The 19077-nt window shown below is 42.6% G+C and overlaps 1 protein-coding gene across 1 annotated transcript in view; it reads right to left on the bottom strand.

Annotated features, from left to right (window-relative positions):
• Nucleotides 1–18430, bottom strand: part of hyou1 (hypoxia up-regulated 1) — a 31415-nt gene extending 12985 nt beyond the window's left edge. Inside the window, exons 1-13 of the mRNA XM_084319923.1 lie at nt 18176–18430; nt 15225–15297; nt 14414–14507; nt 13693–13771; nt 12281–12435; nt 9708–9784; nt 9430–9611; nt 8797–8912; nt 5432–5618; nt 5037–5171; nt 2410–2492; nt 891–1023; nt 604–791 (exon numbers count right to left, since the gene is read on the bottom strand). Coding sequence (XP_084176049.1) covers nt 604–791; nt 891–1023; nt 2410–2492; nt 5037–5171; nt 5432–5618; nt 8797–8912; nt 9430–9611; nt 9708–9784; nt 12281–12435; nt 13693–13771; nt 14414–14507; nt 15225–15291 — 1496 coding nt within the window. The 5' untranslated portion in view covers nt 15292–15297; nt 18176–18430. The remainder of the gene's footprint in view (nt 1–603; nt 792–890; nt 1024–2409; nt 2493–5036; nt 5172–5431; nt 5619–8796; nt 8913–9429; nt 9612–9707; nt 9785–12280; nt 12436–13692; nt 13772–14413; nt 14508–15224; nt 15298–18175) is intronic.
• Nucleotides 18431–19077: the final 647 nt, after the last annotated feature.

Raw genomic sequence — 19077 nt, 5'->3', positions numbered from 1 at the left:
AATCGCAAGTTGATCTGGCACTTTCTCTGCCGAGCTATAGTAACTTTTCCGCACCTACTCCTGAACTCCGCATGCACAGATTGCCCACGGAGTCTAGGTTCATCAATCTGCGCATGCGTAGTTCGGGAGTAGGTGCGGGAAAGCGACTACAGCTCAGCCGAGAAAGTGCCGATCGACTTGGGATTGGTCGCTTCGTGTTCAGGAGACTCAAAATAGGACTATAAAAGTCTATTGGATCATGTCTCCAGCACCTCCACAGCGGTATTTGCAACCACTTAATGCCAAGGCTTAATGCCAGCAATAAAACAATTGGAATGCATGCAGTACAACCATACAGGCAGAGGAATTAGATTAGAGTGAAGAGACAAACACAGACAAGCCAGACAGATGAAGCAGGCATGTAGAGGCCAGGTATGATGACACATCTGGCTGCTTTTGAGCCAGGCTTTAAGATCTACTGTATCCGTACTGGAAGTGTGTTCCAGGTCTGGAAGCTCTCACTGTGAAAAGCTAACTGGCCAAATGAGCTTTTCCTCCTTTTGGGCAACAATGTTGCGTGATCTGGTTATTAATCTAAAAATGTAAATCAATCATGCATTTTACCTGAGTTCCTCATCTCCCAGGAAACTGAGGTCACCGTAGTTGATGTCGAAGGAGAAGTCGTCGCTGTAGCGGTTGAAGGTGATGACCTTGCGCTGCGGGTAGGGAGCCATCCTCTGGAACAGGATGCGCTTGTTGTGCTTCAGACTCCTGCTTCCGTCCTCCTCCTCCGTCTCACGGGTGAACTCCACCTTAGAGGGGGGGGGGGGCGTCCGTGGTATAAAATGTTGTCCCGTCTCGCAGATCGTTTTGAGAAAGAGTTATTTAATAAGTTACATTTAATGAACTACCTGGATGGGGAAGATGGCTGCGTCTCGGATGAGGAAGGGTTTGACCTTGAAGGCTTTGCTGAGGGCAGCGGCCTGGTAGACGGCACCCATGGCTGCGGCTTCGTCAGCGTTGATGTTCTTCCCCAATTCCTCTCTGCAAAGAAGGATAAACAGAAATGGTAAGTGGTGCATTTATATAGGAGCTTTTATCCAAAGCGCTTTACAATTTTGTTCGTCATATTCACCACCCATTCATGCACACACCGATGGTGGAGGCAACCAACCATGCAAGGTGCCGACCTGCACATCGGGAGCAATTAGGGGTTAAGTGTCTTGCTCAAGGACACATCGACACACTGCCCGGGGAGGAGTGGGAATCGAACCGGGAACCTTCCGATTACCAGACGACCGCTCTACCTCCTGAGCCAGTCGCCCCTTGTACAGCTGGTGGGTGTCGGAAAGAAGGTGATATTCTCAGCCTAACAACAGACACTGTGCTAGTAATATATATATATATATATATATTAGGGCTGTCACATTATATTCGAATATCGAATTTAATTTCGAATGTACATAAAAACCGGAGATTCGAACATGAATTTTTTTTAAACTGACTGCCTTTAGGCACGGTGGGTTTTGCGACATGCTGCCATGTCGCAAAGTGTTGTTGTTGCCGGCAGTTGGCGCGAGTGCTTGAACGTCTTATCTTGTGAAGTTATTATACACAATATTGGCAACGAGGATTATGGATTCTTTACTCTCACATCTCTCTCCGTTCCTCGCCCTGCCTTGCAAGCCACCAATTCTGTGGATTCACTGGCTGGAATCTTTGACACGTTCATAATAGCCGTCAGCCGTCAGGCTAGCCGATGCTAATGACGTGAGGAAGAGAGCCTTGCTAATATGAGGGACAACGGATTTTTCGGACTCTCGGAAATGCTCATAATTATGGGGATTGTATCACGCTGCTGTCTGGAGTCTGGACATTTATCTGCTCCACAGAACGTGATGCTCCGGCGGATTGTTTTTCATCAACGACGACAGCAGGCGGGTGAGTTGGTCCAGCATTACGTAGCTGACCTACACGTATTGCAAATAATTACTGGTCATGGTTATTTTTAGTCTTGCAATTTTAAAGACCCTTTTTGACGCTGAAATCCGCCCTCATCTACAATTCATATATATATATTAGGGCTGTCACTTTAACAAAAAATCTGCAACGAATATCGAATTCGATTTTTTGCTAAAGTGACCGTCCTAATATATATATATATATATGCGTGTGTAGAGAGAGGTTTCTTTTTCATTATTTCCATGAAAATGCTGTGAAATATAAACAAGACCAGTAAAGCCGGACCCGGATACATGCCAGTGCGAGACAATGGGCAGTCAGCCAGTCACTCAGTAACCAACATTGGCTCGTATTGGGTCGAGCAGAAATGCGTGTCTTTTTTATTTCAGGAATGTATGGATGAAATGTATTAACTGGAGTGATGATGTGTGCACTGAAAATAATAAAAATAAAACATTTGACGCTTACTTGGCCACAGCCTTGAGCAGCACTTCCTGAACCTTGGGCACACGGGTGGCTCCACCGACCAGGATGACCTGCTCGATCTCCTCCTGTGGGAGCAAATAAAGAGGGCTTTCAAAATGAATCAAGACTCCAGCAACAAACAGGGTTGGTGCTTTGAGAAATAATTTTCCAGGACTCTTGACCATCCAGGACAGCACTTGCTCACAAACCATTTACTGGTAAGGCCTAGTATCGACACATTAACCCCCGTTTTATTCCTCCTTTTTTACTGACGCATGAAGTGTCTCATCTCAGAGATGTTCATTACAGGTGACCGCTACACCAATCACAAAATGTACATTTTGTAGTCATAACTGTTCAGATCTTACAGCACTTTAATAAAATCACAATAATAATAAAAAGGAGAATAAGCATGAGCTTGTCGAATGCTATGGAGGGCCAAAACAAAAAGAGTGTGTGCCACAAATTGGCCGGCACTGCTAAAAAACAGTCAAGTTTCAAACAAAATATACACCTAGGTTTACATAGGCGATAAAATAAAATATTTCCAGAATATTTGGTCATTTTAGTAAATTTTCCAGGTTTTCCACAACTGGAGATCTAGTCTCTGAATTTCCAGGTTTTCGAGGATTAGTAGGAACCCTGAACAAAGCTTCACATCACCAAGACAGGTCTCTCCAGAAACTAGGGATGCACCGAAATTTCGGCCACCGAAAGTTTTCGGCCGAAAATGGCAAAAAAAGTCCTTTCGGCTTTTGGCCGAAAGAGTTTACCAAAAATATAACACCGAAACAGAAACAACCTGTAACCTAACGCGTGTTGTTGTGATGATGTCATCAAAATGCGGCTTCAGTCATTACATGCTTAACGTGAGCTCTACAGTCCTGCGTTCTGCAGCCTGTGAAAACTCCTCTTGGGACTCAGGGGAGTCGCGCCGTTTCTTTTTTTTTGTATCCACTTTTTCTCCCATTTTCTATATTTTCTCCCATCCCAATTTCGTATCATCCAATTCAACCCTCCCCTGTCACGAACGCTGTTTCTTGCCTCCCACAAGCCGGCTGCAATGTGGACTAAGTCATACATAGCACAAGTCCCCTCCGGTACTTGAGGTAACAGCAGTCGCATCTTTTCACCTGCGCAGCTCGATCTCTGTGGCGAGGAGTAACGCGTGGGAGGCTCACGCTGCCCCCGACACTTCCTGATTCTACTGCGCAGGCGCACCAACCGACCTGTAGGAGTCGCTGTCCACAACGCCCGATCCCCACCCATCAGTTTCCCACCCCCTAATACGGCCAATGTGTATTAGTACGGACGACCAGCTAAACTGAAAGCAAATGTGGAGCGCTGGGCTCGAACAGGCGAGCCCAGCGTCTCCAGATTTCGTGGCGAGCGCCTTGCCCACTACGCCACGTAGCCGCCTGGAGTCGCGCTGTTTCTATGTAAACTCTGCGCGCAATGCTTTGCCATACCAGATTTGCAAATACAGTACTGTTTGCGATACAAAAAGACCCATAATAGTGATTATTTATTATTTAAGTTTTGCCATAATCATATATTTTTCCATAATCAGGTAGCTGAACAACATTGGAATTATATTACATGAATCATTTTCGGCCTTTCGGCCAACTGTTTTCTATTTTCGGTATCGGCCAAGAATTTCCCATTCGGTGCATCCCTACCAGAAACAAAGCTTCACATCACCAAGACAAGTCTCTCTAGCAACAAAGCTTCACATCACCAAGACAAGTCTCTCTAGCAACAAAGCTTCACATCACCAAGACAAGTCTCTCCAGAAACAAAGCTTCACATCACCAAGACAAGTCTCTCTAGCAACAAAGCGTCACATCACCAAGACAAGTCTCTCCAGAAACAAAGCTTCACATCAACAAGACAGGTCTCTCTAGCAACAAAGCTTCACATCACCAAGACAGGTCTCTCCAGCAACAAAGCTTGTTTTTACAGACGTAGTACATAAAACACAATGGCACAAGAGCAAAATTACCAACGTGGAATAACCGATTCAACTTAGTACGCTTCTTGCTAGGACACAGCTACGCTACAACAAGGTTTGTTGCTGTGTAGTGATGCACAATATATCGGCCGCCGATATAATATGGCAGTTTTTTTACACATCGGTATCGGTCCGATATCAAGATAGGGCCGATATGGGCCAATATTAAAATTAAAAAAAATTAATATTTTTTGTACATGTTTTGACCTTAAATAGTTTCAAAATATCTGTCATTTCTGAAAATAAGTTACAAAAGTAAAAAAAAAAATGCGTTTTGGAAAATAGCTCTTTATTTGATTATCATAAAAAAGTGTTTTCTATACAGAGATATCGACATCGGCATCGGCCAGAACAGCAATATTAATATCGGTATCGGCCACAATTTTCACATCAGTGCATCACTATTGCTGTGTCTTCCAATATCAAAAACATGGCCTTGATGAACAGCTGCTCTACAGCGTAGCTACAGTAAATAACCCATTTCCTCTATGTGGAAGTCCCAAATAGTATCAACAGCGGTTAGTCGAGACCAGACGTTACTTGGCTGTGGCGACAGCTGACTGTAGTCAGTTCTAGAATACAGTGTTTGTAGAGTTAAAAAAAAAAAAGCACATCTGACCAGTGACATCTCCGCAGCGGTGAGGGCATCTTGCACAGGGCCGGGGACTCTCTCAAAAAGGTCAGCACACAGGACCTCAAAATCAGCCCTCGTCACCTTCGATTTGAAGTCGATGTCATCCATCAGACCCTCTACCTGAAATAAATGCACATCCATCAATCTTGTCAAATTGTATTATGTTGTTGTTTTTTGTGTGATAATGATGTCTAGTGACCAAAATCTGTGAAAAATAACAATGACATGCATAAATCTAAACAAATTTAATAACAATACATCGGATTTATATAGCGCTTTTCCAAGTGCTCAAAGACTCTTACTCTATATCCCCTTCAGCCTGGTGTTAGGACCGGTATAAAACTAAACAGTGAGGCCAGCCTGGCTGTGGCCATGCTCACCTGTGACATGAAGTCCATGTTTGCACTGAGCACAGTCTTGAGCCTCTGCGCCTCCTTGAGGAGCTTGGCCATGGCCCTGTGGTTCTCCCGCACGTCCTTCTTGCTCTTCTTCTGCTCGTTGAACAGCTTCGCCAGGTGGTCTCGTAGACGCATGTCCATCTCAAAGCCCCCAAGGCCACGGTCAAACCTAGGGTCACATGGAACCGATTAATCCACAGAAAATCAGCCATACCATACCACCCCCGCCACACCCCAATTCATGGTTGTTATGCCAACATGCGACCTCCTGTCCCTGTACTTTTCAGGCAGTACACATTAGGGGTGTAACGGTACACAGAAGCCACGGTTCGGTACGTACCTCGGTATGATTTTGGTACAACAGGAACAAAATATTTATAATTATTATTATATATTTATAATTATTATTATAATTATAATTATTAAATATAATAATATTCTATAGGCTTGCTGTAGTAGTCAGTGATACTGGTGTAATTCTGTGTTCAGGCATCCACGAGTAAATTAATTCCCTACTGCACCTTTAACAACAACTTAGTTTCACTTTCACTTATAGAGAGAATTTAACTTCACGTGAAGCCGAGACTGAAGAAGACTAGAGAACAGATGACATGTTACACAAAAATGGCAGAGGCTTATCAATATTTTGGATTTAATAGCAGAAACTGGAGAGGAGCTCAGATGATCTGGTGGTATGTTGTGCTTTTATTTTTTCTCCGATCAACTGTGAGACTCCGCGGTCCGCCGGAAAAGGTTGACGTGTGCGTTTGCGCGTGCGTGTGTGTCTTTTGGTTAACATTATTGGGCTAACAAGAAAACTAAAGAAACTGCAAAATTGTAATGGCCCTGCTGTGTTAAACATTTAATTAATTCATCATGGTTTTGTTTTAGGGACAAATAGGCTGTAGTAAACAGGAGAGGAGGAGGGGAGAGCCGAGTGCAGATGTCAGTGCGCGCTGTTGTTATTCTGTCCGCTTGTCATCTGAGACGTATTCACTGTATGGCTGGATGTACCGCACCGTGACGGCCGTACCGTAAATTCACGGGACGAATACACGTACCGTTACACCCCTAGTACACTGTGCATTGATAGATCTTAAAAAAGGACCATGGTAACCTCATGGGAAATGTGCTTACCGTATTCTCCAGAGTCAGACAAGAAGATAAATATCAATTTCCTCTCTTGTGCGTTCAGTATTGAAATAAAAATCTGGATGAATCACAACCATCTCCACTCAATAGTACTAAAACCGAAATCCTTGTAATGGGCACACCTCACCTTCTCCGTAAAAACCCTGACTCCATATCTATCAACAACCACTCTATCCTCCGCTCACCCACAGTGAAAAACTTGGGTGTTCTTTTTGATCCCAAACTATAATTTGAACCACACATCAACAACATCACCAAGACATGATACTTTCACCTCAGGAACATTTCCGGCATTAGACCACTAGTGTCCCCCTCAGACACTGAAGCTGGTTCATGCCCTCATTTTCTCCCGTCTAGATTACTGTAATGCATTACTCATTGGCTCAACATCAAAATCCCTCCATAAACTTCAACTACCGTACTTTTCGCACTATAAGCCGCACCTGACTATAAGCCGCAGCAGCTAAATTGAATGATGTGTACATATATAAGCCGCACTGGACTATAAGCCGCATGTGTTTTAATGTTTAATTACCATATGTAAGGAGTGGAGCCTGCGGCTTAATTTGACTCAACACGGGAAACCTCACCCGGCCCGGACACGGAAAGGATTGACAGATTGATTGCTCTTTCTCGATTCTGTGGGTGGTGGTGCATGGCCTCTTATATTGAGCTTTAAGTTCCCACCTCTACAGAGAATAACTCCCACCTCTACAGAGAATGACATTGGGACACAATACTGTCGGACAAATAACAAGAATTAACTCATTTACAAGTTGTATTAAGTTTAGCAAATAAGGATAAATAACATTTCAATGCAGTAAAAAAAAGCAATATTTTGAATTTCGGGTTTTGTCCACATATAAGCCGCACCGTTATATAAGCCGCAGGGTCGAAAAATGGGGGAAAAAGCCGCGGCTTATAGTCCGAAAAGTACGGTAGTTCAGAACACCTCAGCCCACATCATCACCTGCTGCCCCAAATTCTCCCACATCACACCTGTCCTCCAGGGGAGGAAACTAACTTTTTGGCTTACCAGCCAACTGGCGAGTATCTGATTTCTTTTACCAGCCAAACAGATTTTTTACCAGACAAAAAAAATCGCTAATTGTGATAATTACTTCTTTGTATGTCAAGCCGCGTCAATGAATCACTCGCCAAACGTAAAAAATACTCGCATTTGGCGAGTAAAGTGGCCTAATTTCCTCCCCTGCGTGTCCTCTACTCACTGGCTCCCTGTCAAGTATAGGATTGACTTTAAGATCCGTCTCCTCACTTACAAAGCCCTCCACTCCTTAGCCCTTCTGAGCACACCACTACCACCTTAAGTCCACAGAAAACAAATCATTCTCCTCCGCTGCTCCCCGACTCTGGAATCAACTCCCATTACACATCAAAGAAGCCCCATCCGTAGAGAAATGTAAGTCCCACCTCAAAACCCACCTGTTCAATCTTGCATACCCTCACTCCTGACACCCCCCCCCCCCCCCCCCCAACCCCTGCATCACTTACATTTTCACATCTGTACACACCTATATTTTAGTATTATTATTTATTTAAAAATGTTCTCTCTCTGTCTTGTCTCTAAGCTGTCTCCCTCTCTCTGCATTATCCCCACCATGTCGTCATTGTGAAAGTCCATGTACTGTGTTTGTCCATGTACTGTGTTTGTCCGTATGCTATAATGCCATGTATGTAAAGCGCTTTGAGATGCCTAATGTAAGGCGGCGCTATATAAAATAAATGTATTATTATTATTAGTAGTAAAGCTATCCGGCTGCAAGCTAGCCCAGCACAGCACAAATCAATGGAAGTGGACACGGACCACTAGCCTAGCTTAAAACTCTGGGAGAGGCTAGCTGGTCGGTATACGCTTCCATTGATTTGTGCTAAGCTAGGCTAGCTTGCAGGCGGAAAGCTTTCTACTGAACACAGAGGAAATTGGTATCCATGTTCTTGTCCGACTCTGGAGAAGACGGTAAGTGGATTTCTCCATAATGTTGGCGAGTTCCTTTAACTTAAGTCTCTTAAAGTACTCTTGAGGGCTCTTCTTTGCAGTGATTATGGGTACTTGGCACAAACGTTGTGCCTATAGCAGTATCACCACTTTACCCCCATGAAAGAATGCCACCTCCAATATCATTGCTTGGGATATTATGACATCATCGAAGACACAACCACTTAAGTGGACTCACCCGACACCTCGAATCTGCAGCTGGGGCTGAGTGCCCGACTCCTTGGTTTTCACGGTCTGATAAGTGACGATGGTCGCCGTAGTGCTGCCAGAGCCCATGTCGTAGAACATCACATTCTACAAGGGGCCAAGATCATTCATATTAATCTACATACGTCAATAGGTTAAAAGGAACACGCCAACATCATGGGAAACACGCTTACCGTATTCTCCAGAGTCAGACAAGGGGATAGATACCAATCTGTGCATTCAGTAGAAAGCTATCCAGCTGCATGGTAGCCTAGTACAAATTAACAGAAGCGGATACGGACAAGCTAGCCTACGGACAAGCTAACTGTTGGCCAAAGAAACACCTCTCCCGGAGTTTTAAACTAGGCGGCTAGTGGTGGTCCATATCCGCTTTCCATTCGTTTGTGCTGAGCTAGGCTAGCTTGCAGCCGGATAGCTTTTCTACTGAACGCAAATTGGTATCCATCTTCTTGTCCGACTCTGGAGAATACGGTAAGCTCATTTCCTATAATGTTGGCGTGTTCCTTTAAGAAGGATATAGGTAAAGTGCTTCACTTTGGTATTCTGAGAGCATGGTTGGTTTCAGTGTGCTGCATTTTATTAGGAGTAATACTGTGTCGCTCACCTGAGCTGTGCCGTCTATGTCTTTCCTCCTGAAGACCCCGTAGTTCAAGGCCACGGCTGTGTTGTCGTTGATGAGCTGAAGGACCTTCAGACCGGCCATCTGGGCTGCTTGCAGGACGGCCCGGCGCTCTGCCTGGTTGAAAAAGGCTGGAACGGTGATCACGGCGTCTTTGACGACTTGTTCTGTGGGCGCGCGGTGAAGAGGAGGGAAATTACTCAGCGTGCATCACGGGCTCGCCGTGTTTTAACGTTACGTGCCACTTAAATGAACAAACTAACCTGCAAAGTCCTGAGCCACTCCACTAGAATAATTCAAGACCATCCCTAGGAGCTCCTCTGGGGTATATTGCATTTCCCTGAAAGACACAATGACGTTAATGCTGCAATCTGTACAGATGGACAGGGAGTGGAGAGTTCTTTTAATTCGCAAATTGACTGAGTGAAGCTCTTGATCCAAGGATAGGCTGTATGTACCAAAATAAACCTGCACGGACTACAACATATATCATGCCAGTTAGGGTACCTTGTGTATACTGCACCCGTGTATACCGTTTACTTTACTTACTCATAGTATACTGTATATTCAGATTCTAAGTGTTTAATTGCCCATATTTATTGCAACATTATAATATAACTGAAACAGGCATACAGACCCTCATCAGCACATTTCCTTACACTCTACTTTCTCATGTTAATTATAAGTTTATTTTTATCTTTAATATAATTGTATTGCCTATATTTATGTCGGTCTCTATACTGAGCTGTTTTGGAGTGTGTGTAGATGACAATCGAGGGTTACAGATTAGGCATCCGTGTGATTGAGGAAGTGATCGAGTGTCAAAATTAGATTTGCTTTTAACTCATTGAACGCCAAAAACGTGTATACTCGTTTTTGGCTTCCATGATTTCGCCGCCAAAAACGAGTATACTATATACCGTACTTTCCGGACTATAAGCCGCGGCTTTCCCCCCCATTTTCGACCCTGCGGCTTATATAACGGTGCGGCTTATATGTGGACAAAACCCGAAAATCGAAATATTGCTTTTTTTACTGCATTGAAATGTTATTTATCCCATATTTGCTAAACTTAATACAACTTGTAAATGAGTTAATTATTGTTATTTGTCCGACAGTATTGTGTCCCAATGGGAGTCACTCTGTAGAGGTGGGAGTCATTCTCTGTAGAGGTGGGAACTTAAAGCTCAATATAAGAACGGCCATGCACCACCACCCACAGAATCGAGAAAGAGCAATCAATCTGTCAATCCTTTCCGTGTCCGGGCCGGGTGAGGTGGTTTCCCGTGTTGAGTCAAATTAAGCCACAGGCTCCACTCCTTACATATGGTAATTAAACATTAAAACACATGCAGCTTATAGTCCAGTGCGGCTTATATATGTACACATCATTCAATTTAGCTGCTGCGGCTTATAGTCCGGTGCAGCTTATAGTGCGAAAAGTACGGTACTACTAATATATATATATATGTTTTTATGTTTTTATTATTATTATACTAAACAGTCAGCCGGACCTTCTTGTGCGATCCTGGTAGCTCTGAGTGAATTCGAATTGAAATGACGATCGAATCCCGATAGGTGGCAGTATCGCCTACCTTTTGAACTGGGGGGGGGGGGGGGGGGGGGGGTTTGCTCACTCACTGCTGGGCACAATAGTAGCCACTAGCCTGCAGACTGCCTATGCAATGGCGAGCAAACTATTGTAGATTATTATGAAGAGGACAAAACTATCACACTTATGGATGATAAGGTGCGTTTTCACCAGACTACATTGGACTCAGCACTTCTGGCAAATCATAAAAATAATATAGTCAAACCGCCGAGCATGTAACATTATCTGTCGCCGACAGAGTTGAGAGCACGCCAGACTAGAGCCAACTATAACGTTCGGCAATGGCGATCGCCTAGAGAGCTAACTATTGGAGATTATTATGAAGAGGAGAAACGGTGATGATCCATCCATAACATAAGGTGCGTTTTCACCAGACTATGTTTGAATCTAGTATATTCAAACAGGCTGTTTGGATGTAACGTTAACTTTATCTGTTGGGCACTGCCAGAGCCAACTAAGGTTATTTATTGTTCCTGTTTTGACTCAGACACTTCGGAGCAAGAATGGACAGGGTTTTGGTGGACCTGCTGACAAAGGTAACGTCTATTTTACCGAACCCCATCATAAAACATGCCTTTGTAATGATCCCAGCATCAGAAAACGAGTCCGCCGAATGGATGCATTTCGATTAATCGATGCATCGTTACACCACTACTGTTAATGTACTTTTATAGTTTGTTATGTCTTTGCAATTCTTACTGTCATTATTATTGTTATTATTGTTAGTGCTATTGTTGTTAGTGTCTCTATTATTAACCCTTTCACTGCCACACGACAGAAGGTTAACGCAGAGCTAATGATGCTAATGATGGAGCATCGCCGTCGGTTGTGTGATAGTAAAGGGCTAACCTTCTGTATCGTCAGTGAAAGGGTTAACCGGCTGTCGTGTGGCAGTGAAAGGGTTAACTGTATTGTGATGTCTTGTTCTGTGTGTCTTGAAAAAAAGAATGTATAATAAAAAAATAAAAAAATGGCGCCAGGGAGTACAGATGTAAAAACAGCGTGGCAGTCAATGAGTTAAAAGGAATATTACCAGTTTTAAATATTTTGGTGGCCATATTGGATTTGACTATTAATATTACACCTTATATGGTTAAAAATTGTAGGCACCCATCGTATGGAACATACCCCCCTAAAGAATGACTGCACCAAAACAGTGGCTTCCATCTGTAGTGTCGTGATTTGATTAATTATCGAGGATGAAAATTAATGAAAGTGACTTACTCTGCGTTTTTAAAGTAAACTGTGCCTCTGGCCTCGTCCTCCTGCAGGTGGTGCTCGGGGAAGCGTTTCTGGTAGAGCGCCACCTGGAGGTTGTCGTGCTTCTTGCCCAGGAGGCTCTGAAGGTGCCTGTACACAAACTTTGGGTTCTTCACAGACTGAAATGAAAGAAGTAACATTACGTGTGAAAAAAGGAAAATACATCTGGATTATTCTGCAGATCACTTCTGCATTATACTCACTTCTGAGTAGCTTGATTTACATTTAATTTAATATAATAAATGCAAAAGCAGCAACTATTCTCCCCGGGGTCCACACAAAACATCACATACAGGACAGAATACATGTTTTATTTAGCCGACACTTTTATCCAAAGCGACTTACAAGTTCTGTACAGTTGGCAGGAAGGGTACAACTCTTTCAGCTAAGTAACATGGTTCGTCAAACAGTGTCGAATCTTGTGTATAGTAGTAAAGACATAATTAGCATAGTAGGTAGCCCCTTTCGTGACTGTGGTTTGCAAGCCTGGGGCTTTTGTGACCGCAGTCACTTGCTCATGGGACGCGACCACTTTAGAAAATACCAACCAAGCGTGAACGCGGGCGTGGGGGTGTGTCAAAAATATATCAGATATGAATTTCAAAGATACCCAGCGTACAATATGGGTTTAACACAGCTTTACAGTGTGGTCTGGAAGCTCGGAGTTGCTAATAAACAGTTTAAATCATTGTTACTCCACGAGTGGTACTCAGAGCGAGCCGTGTATTTCCGCCATTGGTGTCACCGCGCATGCGCACCAGGCATTTTGCTGCCTGGTCCAGGCATTACAGGCGGAAATACACCGCTCGCTCTGCGAGTACCACTCGTGGAGTAACAATGATTTAAACTGTTTATTAGCAACTCCGAGCTTCCAGACCACACTGTAAAGCTGTGTTAAACCCATATTGTACGCTGGGTATCTTTGAAATTCATATCCGATATATTTTTGACACACCCCCACGCCCGCGTTCACGCTTGGTTGGTATTTTCTAAAGTGGTCGCGTCCCATGAGCAAGTGACTGCGGTCACAAAAGCCCCAGGCTTGCAAACCACAGTCACGAAAGGGGCTACATAGTAGGTAGGTAAGGTAGTAATATAGGCATGGTAGGTTCCTAAGAATATAATTAAATTAAATAAAACATCACTACTACAACAACAACAACACAACATTACACAAGACCTATAGCCCCATTCAGTGAAAACAGAAAACACTTCAGAATGTACAACTGACCAAATGCAATGTGCTGGAGTATAAAGAAAGAAAAATACCCCCATCATGTAGGCTAAATGTCTGCAATGACATAAACATCCCCCCACGCCTATCATGTAGGCTAAATGTCTGTAATGACATATCAGTTATTAAGACAGCATCTTACCATTGCTAATGCATTGTCCCCAAACAGTCGCTCGTTTTCCTTTAGGCAGATGGCGATTGGCGTTTTCCTCCTCGACTCCCTGCGAAACACAGGAGAGTCCAATTAGAAAGTTTGAAAAACAATTCTGTGATGTAATAATATGCTGTGTTTTTCACAGACACGTGTAGGAAACTGAAGGCTTGATACCAGCATTCATCTTGTTCTGTGGGAAACCACAAGAGCCTCAGCTTGCATGTATTTGAACAGCTCGTTCAGAAGCTTCGTTGAGAACAGACCTTATATAATAACGACTTTAAGCTCAGTAGAGATATGGCATGGCATCACTGAGCTCCAGTCCTCTGCATGACCATAACTTAAAATGTCTATTTAAAATTTGGTAAGACACAGAGAAGGTGCAGGTCAAATCTAAAGAAGCATGACACCGATATTCCACTAAGAAGTGAGTTGTCAGGAAAACAAAGAAACCTGAAAGATTTATTGATCAATAACTTCAATCATCTCCTCGCTTTTCTCAAAACGATGTTAAAGGGGCAATTCACCAAAGAAACAATGGAATTTGTGAGAAAATAAAGAGAATACTTTAATAGATTTATAGAAATAGATTTTTAATGGCCCTTAATTCCTGAAAAAAGCAAGACATCTCACAAGTGTTACACTGCTTCACAATGGACCCCTAATAATATAAGAAATTCCATCAATTATAATACAGACAGGTACTCACCTATTGAGCACGATCTCCATTGGCACACCTGGTTTCACTATTGCTATTTTCATCCACTCACTACCCAAGTCCACTGACATAACTGCTACAGAAGCTGCAAGGAAAAGAAAAGAGATCATATTTAATATTGATTTAGGTACAGTATGACACTTGGTGTTGGTGATGCCAAAAGATTCTCAAGTATCATAATATACAGTATATATATATAGCTGTATTGCATTTGCTAGTGTTACATGTTATAGTTTGAACAGGACAGCAAATTGTGATCATTGCACTAGGTGCAAGATATACAATATATACAGATATGCATTGCATATCCAACATTGTGGTTGTATTATTTTCTATCATCATCTTCAGCTTCCGGGGAGCTAACTTCTCGTCTCACAAACCTTTTCAGAAACTTCTGACGTTTCATAGAATAGCAGCATTTATCATGTGTTTTTCTTTGATTTCAATTGAAAACACATTTCTTGTAGGTCTGGTCATGCTCAGTCATAAAATGTACACAAATAAATAATAAATAAAGCCCATGTGACCGTCTTAGGACTGTAAAGTTCTGACAATATTTTCGTATGTATGATTTGTAGACCAGGGCATCTCTGCAGCACCACAGTACTTCATTTAGAATAGTATTCTCACAAATTCACTCACATATTTCAGCCTTTGTGATTCGGTTATTACATTAGGTAATGTTGTGGACATTTTTATAAAAATGTTTGGTCTGATATAGTATTGTAGAGTAGAATTGTGGTATCCTGACAACCTTAATATCACTACAACCACTTTATATAAAATGTATGAATTACATTACCTGTGTGAGAAGGCAACATTGCGAGAACGAGGCAGAAGAGACCTGACAACGCCAGCTTCCCCCTCATGGTGACCTTAAAAACAAACCCAGAATGAAACACTAGAGCAAAATAACAACACGGTAAAGGAGAGCCATTCCAGTTCACACTGCATGTTTAAAACTAGAACAAAATAACAACACGGTAAAGAAGAGCCATTCCAGTTCACACTGCATGTTTAAAACTAGAACAAAATAACAACACGGTAAAGGAGAGCCGTTCCAGTTCACACTGCATGTTTAAAACTAGACACACAGGGCATTTGCAATCATCAGAATGAATTTACAGATTCACAAGATGAGGCATAGCATTGGAGGCACTTATTTTGTTATGAGAAGCTCAAGACTTAAAAGTACATTTATGTTTTGAAAAAGTGTCAGAGCCCTTGAATTATTTTTCCACAGCTGCTCTTGCCACTGCAGCCATTAGCCTACACGATAGGGGGGGGGGGGGGGGGGGGGGGGGGTCTATTTTTTTTATTTGTACTCCAGCACATTGAATTTGGAATGAACCAATGCTGCCCATGAGGTTAAAGGTCAGACTTTCAGCTTTCATTTGAGGGTGTTTACATCCATATCAGGTGAACCATGTAAGAATTGTAGCCCTTTTTATTCATACCCCCACCCCCATTTTGAGGATCAAAAGTAATTGTATAACTAACTAAACATCACTTAAATAAAACCATCACATGTAATCAGAGGAGAGGAGGCTACTGGAGCACATGGATCACATTTTAGGTTTATTTATTTAGGCTGACATTATATTTGTAGTACCCAAATAAAGAAATCTAAAGATGATCCGCGTGCTACAAGACAGTAGCTTACTCTCCTCTTTGATTCTCCAGACCAAGCCTGAGAAGGACAGAGCTGTCATCTTCATAAACAGGTTGAAACGTGTGTACTCCCTTCTAGGGATGAGTAATCGGCGGTTTTTCATGGAACTCTATTCTAATTTTAGGTCCACTAAAAGTGCTTGGTTTTGGATTAAAAAATAATAATAATCTCACTCCGAAATCCCGCAAGGCGTGAGTTGTTGCAGGAAAACAATAGTAGACGACCCAGAGTAATAAGTGTGCTTGTGTGGTACTTAAGGTGCTTTTGTGTGTATGCTTGTGTGATCATTTTTTAGAGTATGCCCATTGCCCGCCAGTAGTCTGTTTGCGGCAGTGGAAGTAGCTGTGTTCAGTGTTCTCTTGGATGTGGACGCGAGACCGTCTGCCAGACGGCATGACTTAATGGTATTGTTTTAGATGTACACTAGTGTACGTATGCAGATTGACTTCTGTTTATGTTGTCCTGTCACAGAGGCTTCAAAGAAAATATAAATGAACACCCCCTGTCACCGTGGAAGTGAAAGGACAGAGAGGGATACAATTTCAGTGACTCTTTCGTGTCCAATTTTTACTACGGAAGTCAATGGAGAAATAAGACAGGAACAAGCCACAGATATAGTACTCATCGTTTCATTCCGAATCCAATGTGCTGCAGTAAAGAGCCAAAACAACAAATGTTTCACTGGACTCAATACTTACTGGTCTGCACTATACATATAAGCAAAAAGAAGGAACATGGTGTCCTCTCCATCACTATTCATGGCTGCTTATACTGTATGGGGTCTTAAGAGCAATGAGGGGGGTATCAATTCCAGGTACGACAACCTGTACAATAATCGCTAAACGAACAATAATCACTATGCAACAACCATCAAATGCACACAGCACACACACCCACACGCACACACACACTCACTCAAACAAACAACACACTGCAGCACCCACTCTCCACACTTTAGATCACACAAACACACTTACACTTTATATTTATTGATAAAGGATTTGCACTACAACTCGTACACCTACTGTGAATTGTACCTAAACTGCACCTCGTCCATTTATGCCTTGCACTATATAGTATTGTATATTAGTACACTGCACAGTATTGTATATTGTATGGTAACTACGTCTACGAACATTGTACATATGTCTAAACTGAACACTGTGACCTCTTTTTTTTTCTTCTAATTTTTACTATGTTTTTATTTCATACTTATCTTGTCATGCACAGTCTCTGGAGCGCAACAGTAAGAAGCATTTTGTACAAAAGTATTCTGTACTTCTGTATGACAACTATTAAAGAAACTTGAAACTTGAAACTTGATCCAGGTAGTGCTATATCAGTTGACCTACAATGTACAATGCGTGCGTCTAATGAACCTCAGCCCACCCACAAAATGTGAAGAAGTTTCCAGAAGTTTTAGAGGTGAACGACATCTGCAGTCATTCAAAGTGGTTTACATTTTGTCGGGTTATTCAGGGAGCAAATTATACTGTCAGCGCTTAAAAAGTGGGACAGGAAATGTTTATTATGATCGATGTCTCTCTTTCTGGGAGAAAACAGGTAATTTACTTATTTTTTTGCACAGAGCATAGAAACTTCTCACACAGACTGTGGGATCAGATGCTGAATGAATGGACAGACAGGTGATACTGGGGGAAACAATGACCAGCCTCGTCTTTTAGCTTCTGGAATAATCAACATGGACACACTGGCTCAAATAGACGTGTTCATTGTATATGTGTGATGAACGTTATTATTATTATAGTTGTACACCTTCAAACTTTAAAGTGGAGAGAAAAAAACACACCAAGCCGGTAATCATCACGTCGGCGCAAATAATGCTGCTCATTGCCCATGTGTTGACCTTTTCAAATAGCAAATGCTAGCTAAACGTTACTACTACTACATCAACAACGTGTCAACATCAGGATGATCATGGCTAGCTATTTGATAGTTGGTTAGTTAAGTTAGTTAGTTAACTAGTAGTTGGTTAACTAGCTAGCGTTAATAAACACTGACAGTCCTCGAGAATACGTGATTGACAACACTGTGCGGCGGCATGACAGAACTTAGCTTACCTGCGTTTCTTTATTAACCGGCAGTTCAATGGAATAATTGTCGCTACTAGCGACTCACACACGACCGGACTATGAAACGAATGTGTTTGAGAGCTTCCCGTGTCTCGCTTCGCTTGATTCAGAGCCTCTTTGTAGTCGTCAGACTCGGTATTATTATGTTTATTATCTCCCACCCCCCTTGTTGTCACCATAGAACCAGAGTGGTTGATGGTTGTCACCGGCTCGCTCTCACCGTCGGGCCCGGAACGCGTCGTGCTCTCATTGGATCCACTCCGGTCTCTCTGCACGGCGAGAGGCGTCTCTACAATTCGTAGCCGCATTTCTGCAGACCCCTCTCTGATTGGTTGAACTCTATTTCTGCAGACCCCTCTCTGATTGGTTGAGCGAAGCCCCTCTCTGATTGGCCCCCCGCATGAGCCGAGACAAGCTCCTCTAGCCAGGAGTCGAAACTCCGTTAACTCCAGAGAGAGAGGCTGAACGCAATTTATACGCATGGAAGTATTGATTACGCCATAACGAATCATTAAAAAAATATACCGTTAACTGGAATATGTTGTGTGTGCCTTTACACATGTTGGATAGGATTATGTAATTGGTTTGTATAGCGTCGCGTATAACGTTATTTCGCGTGACTTCACGGTTTATTCACATTTCACAACACAGCCAGCGGTCAACTTGTTTACACTCCCCACTTACTGTACAATGTAACATTTAGATTAACCCAGTTGTCTATCTGTATGTCATATGTTACGATGAATTGAAAATGGGGGACCCTGATGTAAACAAGACGAAAGTCTTTCTCTGGGGTCTGCATTCCCTTAACAATTGTATGTATTGAGCTGTACTGTGTACTGTATACCCATTCTGCAAGCTGTTAATAAAGTTTTCAATCAATTCAATCA

This window comes from Notolepis coatsorum (assembly GCF_963971535.1).
Source record: "Notolepis coatsorum genome assembly, chromosome: 8".
Lineage (NCBI taxonomy): Eukaryota > Metazoa > Chordata > Actinopteri > Aulopiformes > Paralepididae > Notolepis > Notolepis coatsorum.
The sequence above is the reverse complement of the archived record's forward strand: the minus strand, read 5'-3'. Positions and strand labels throughout refer to the sequence as shown.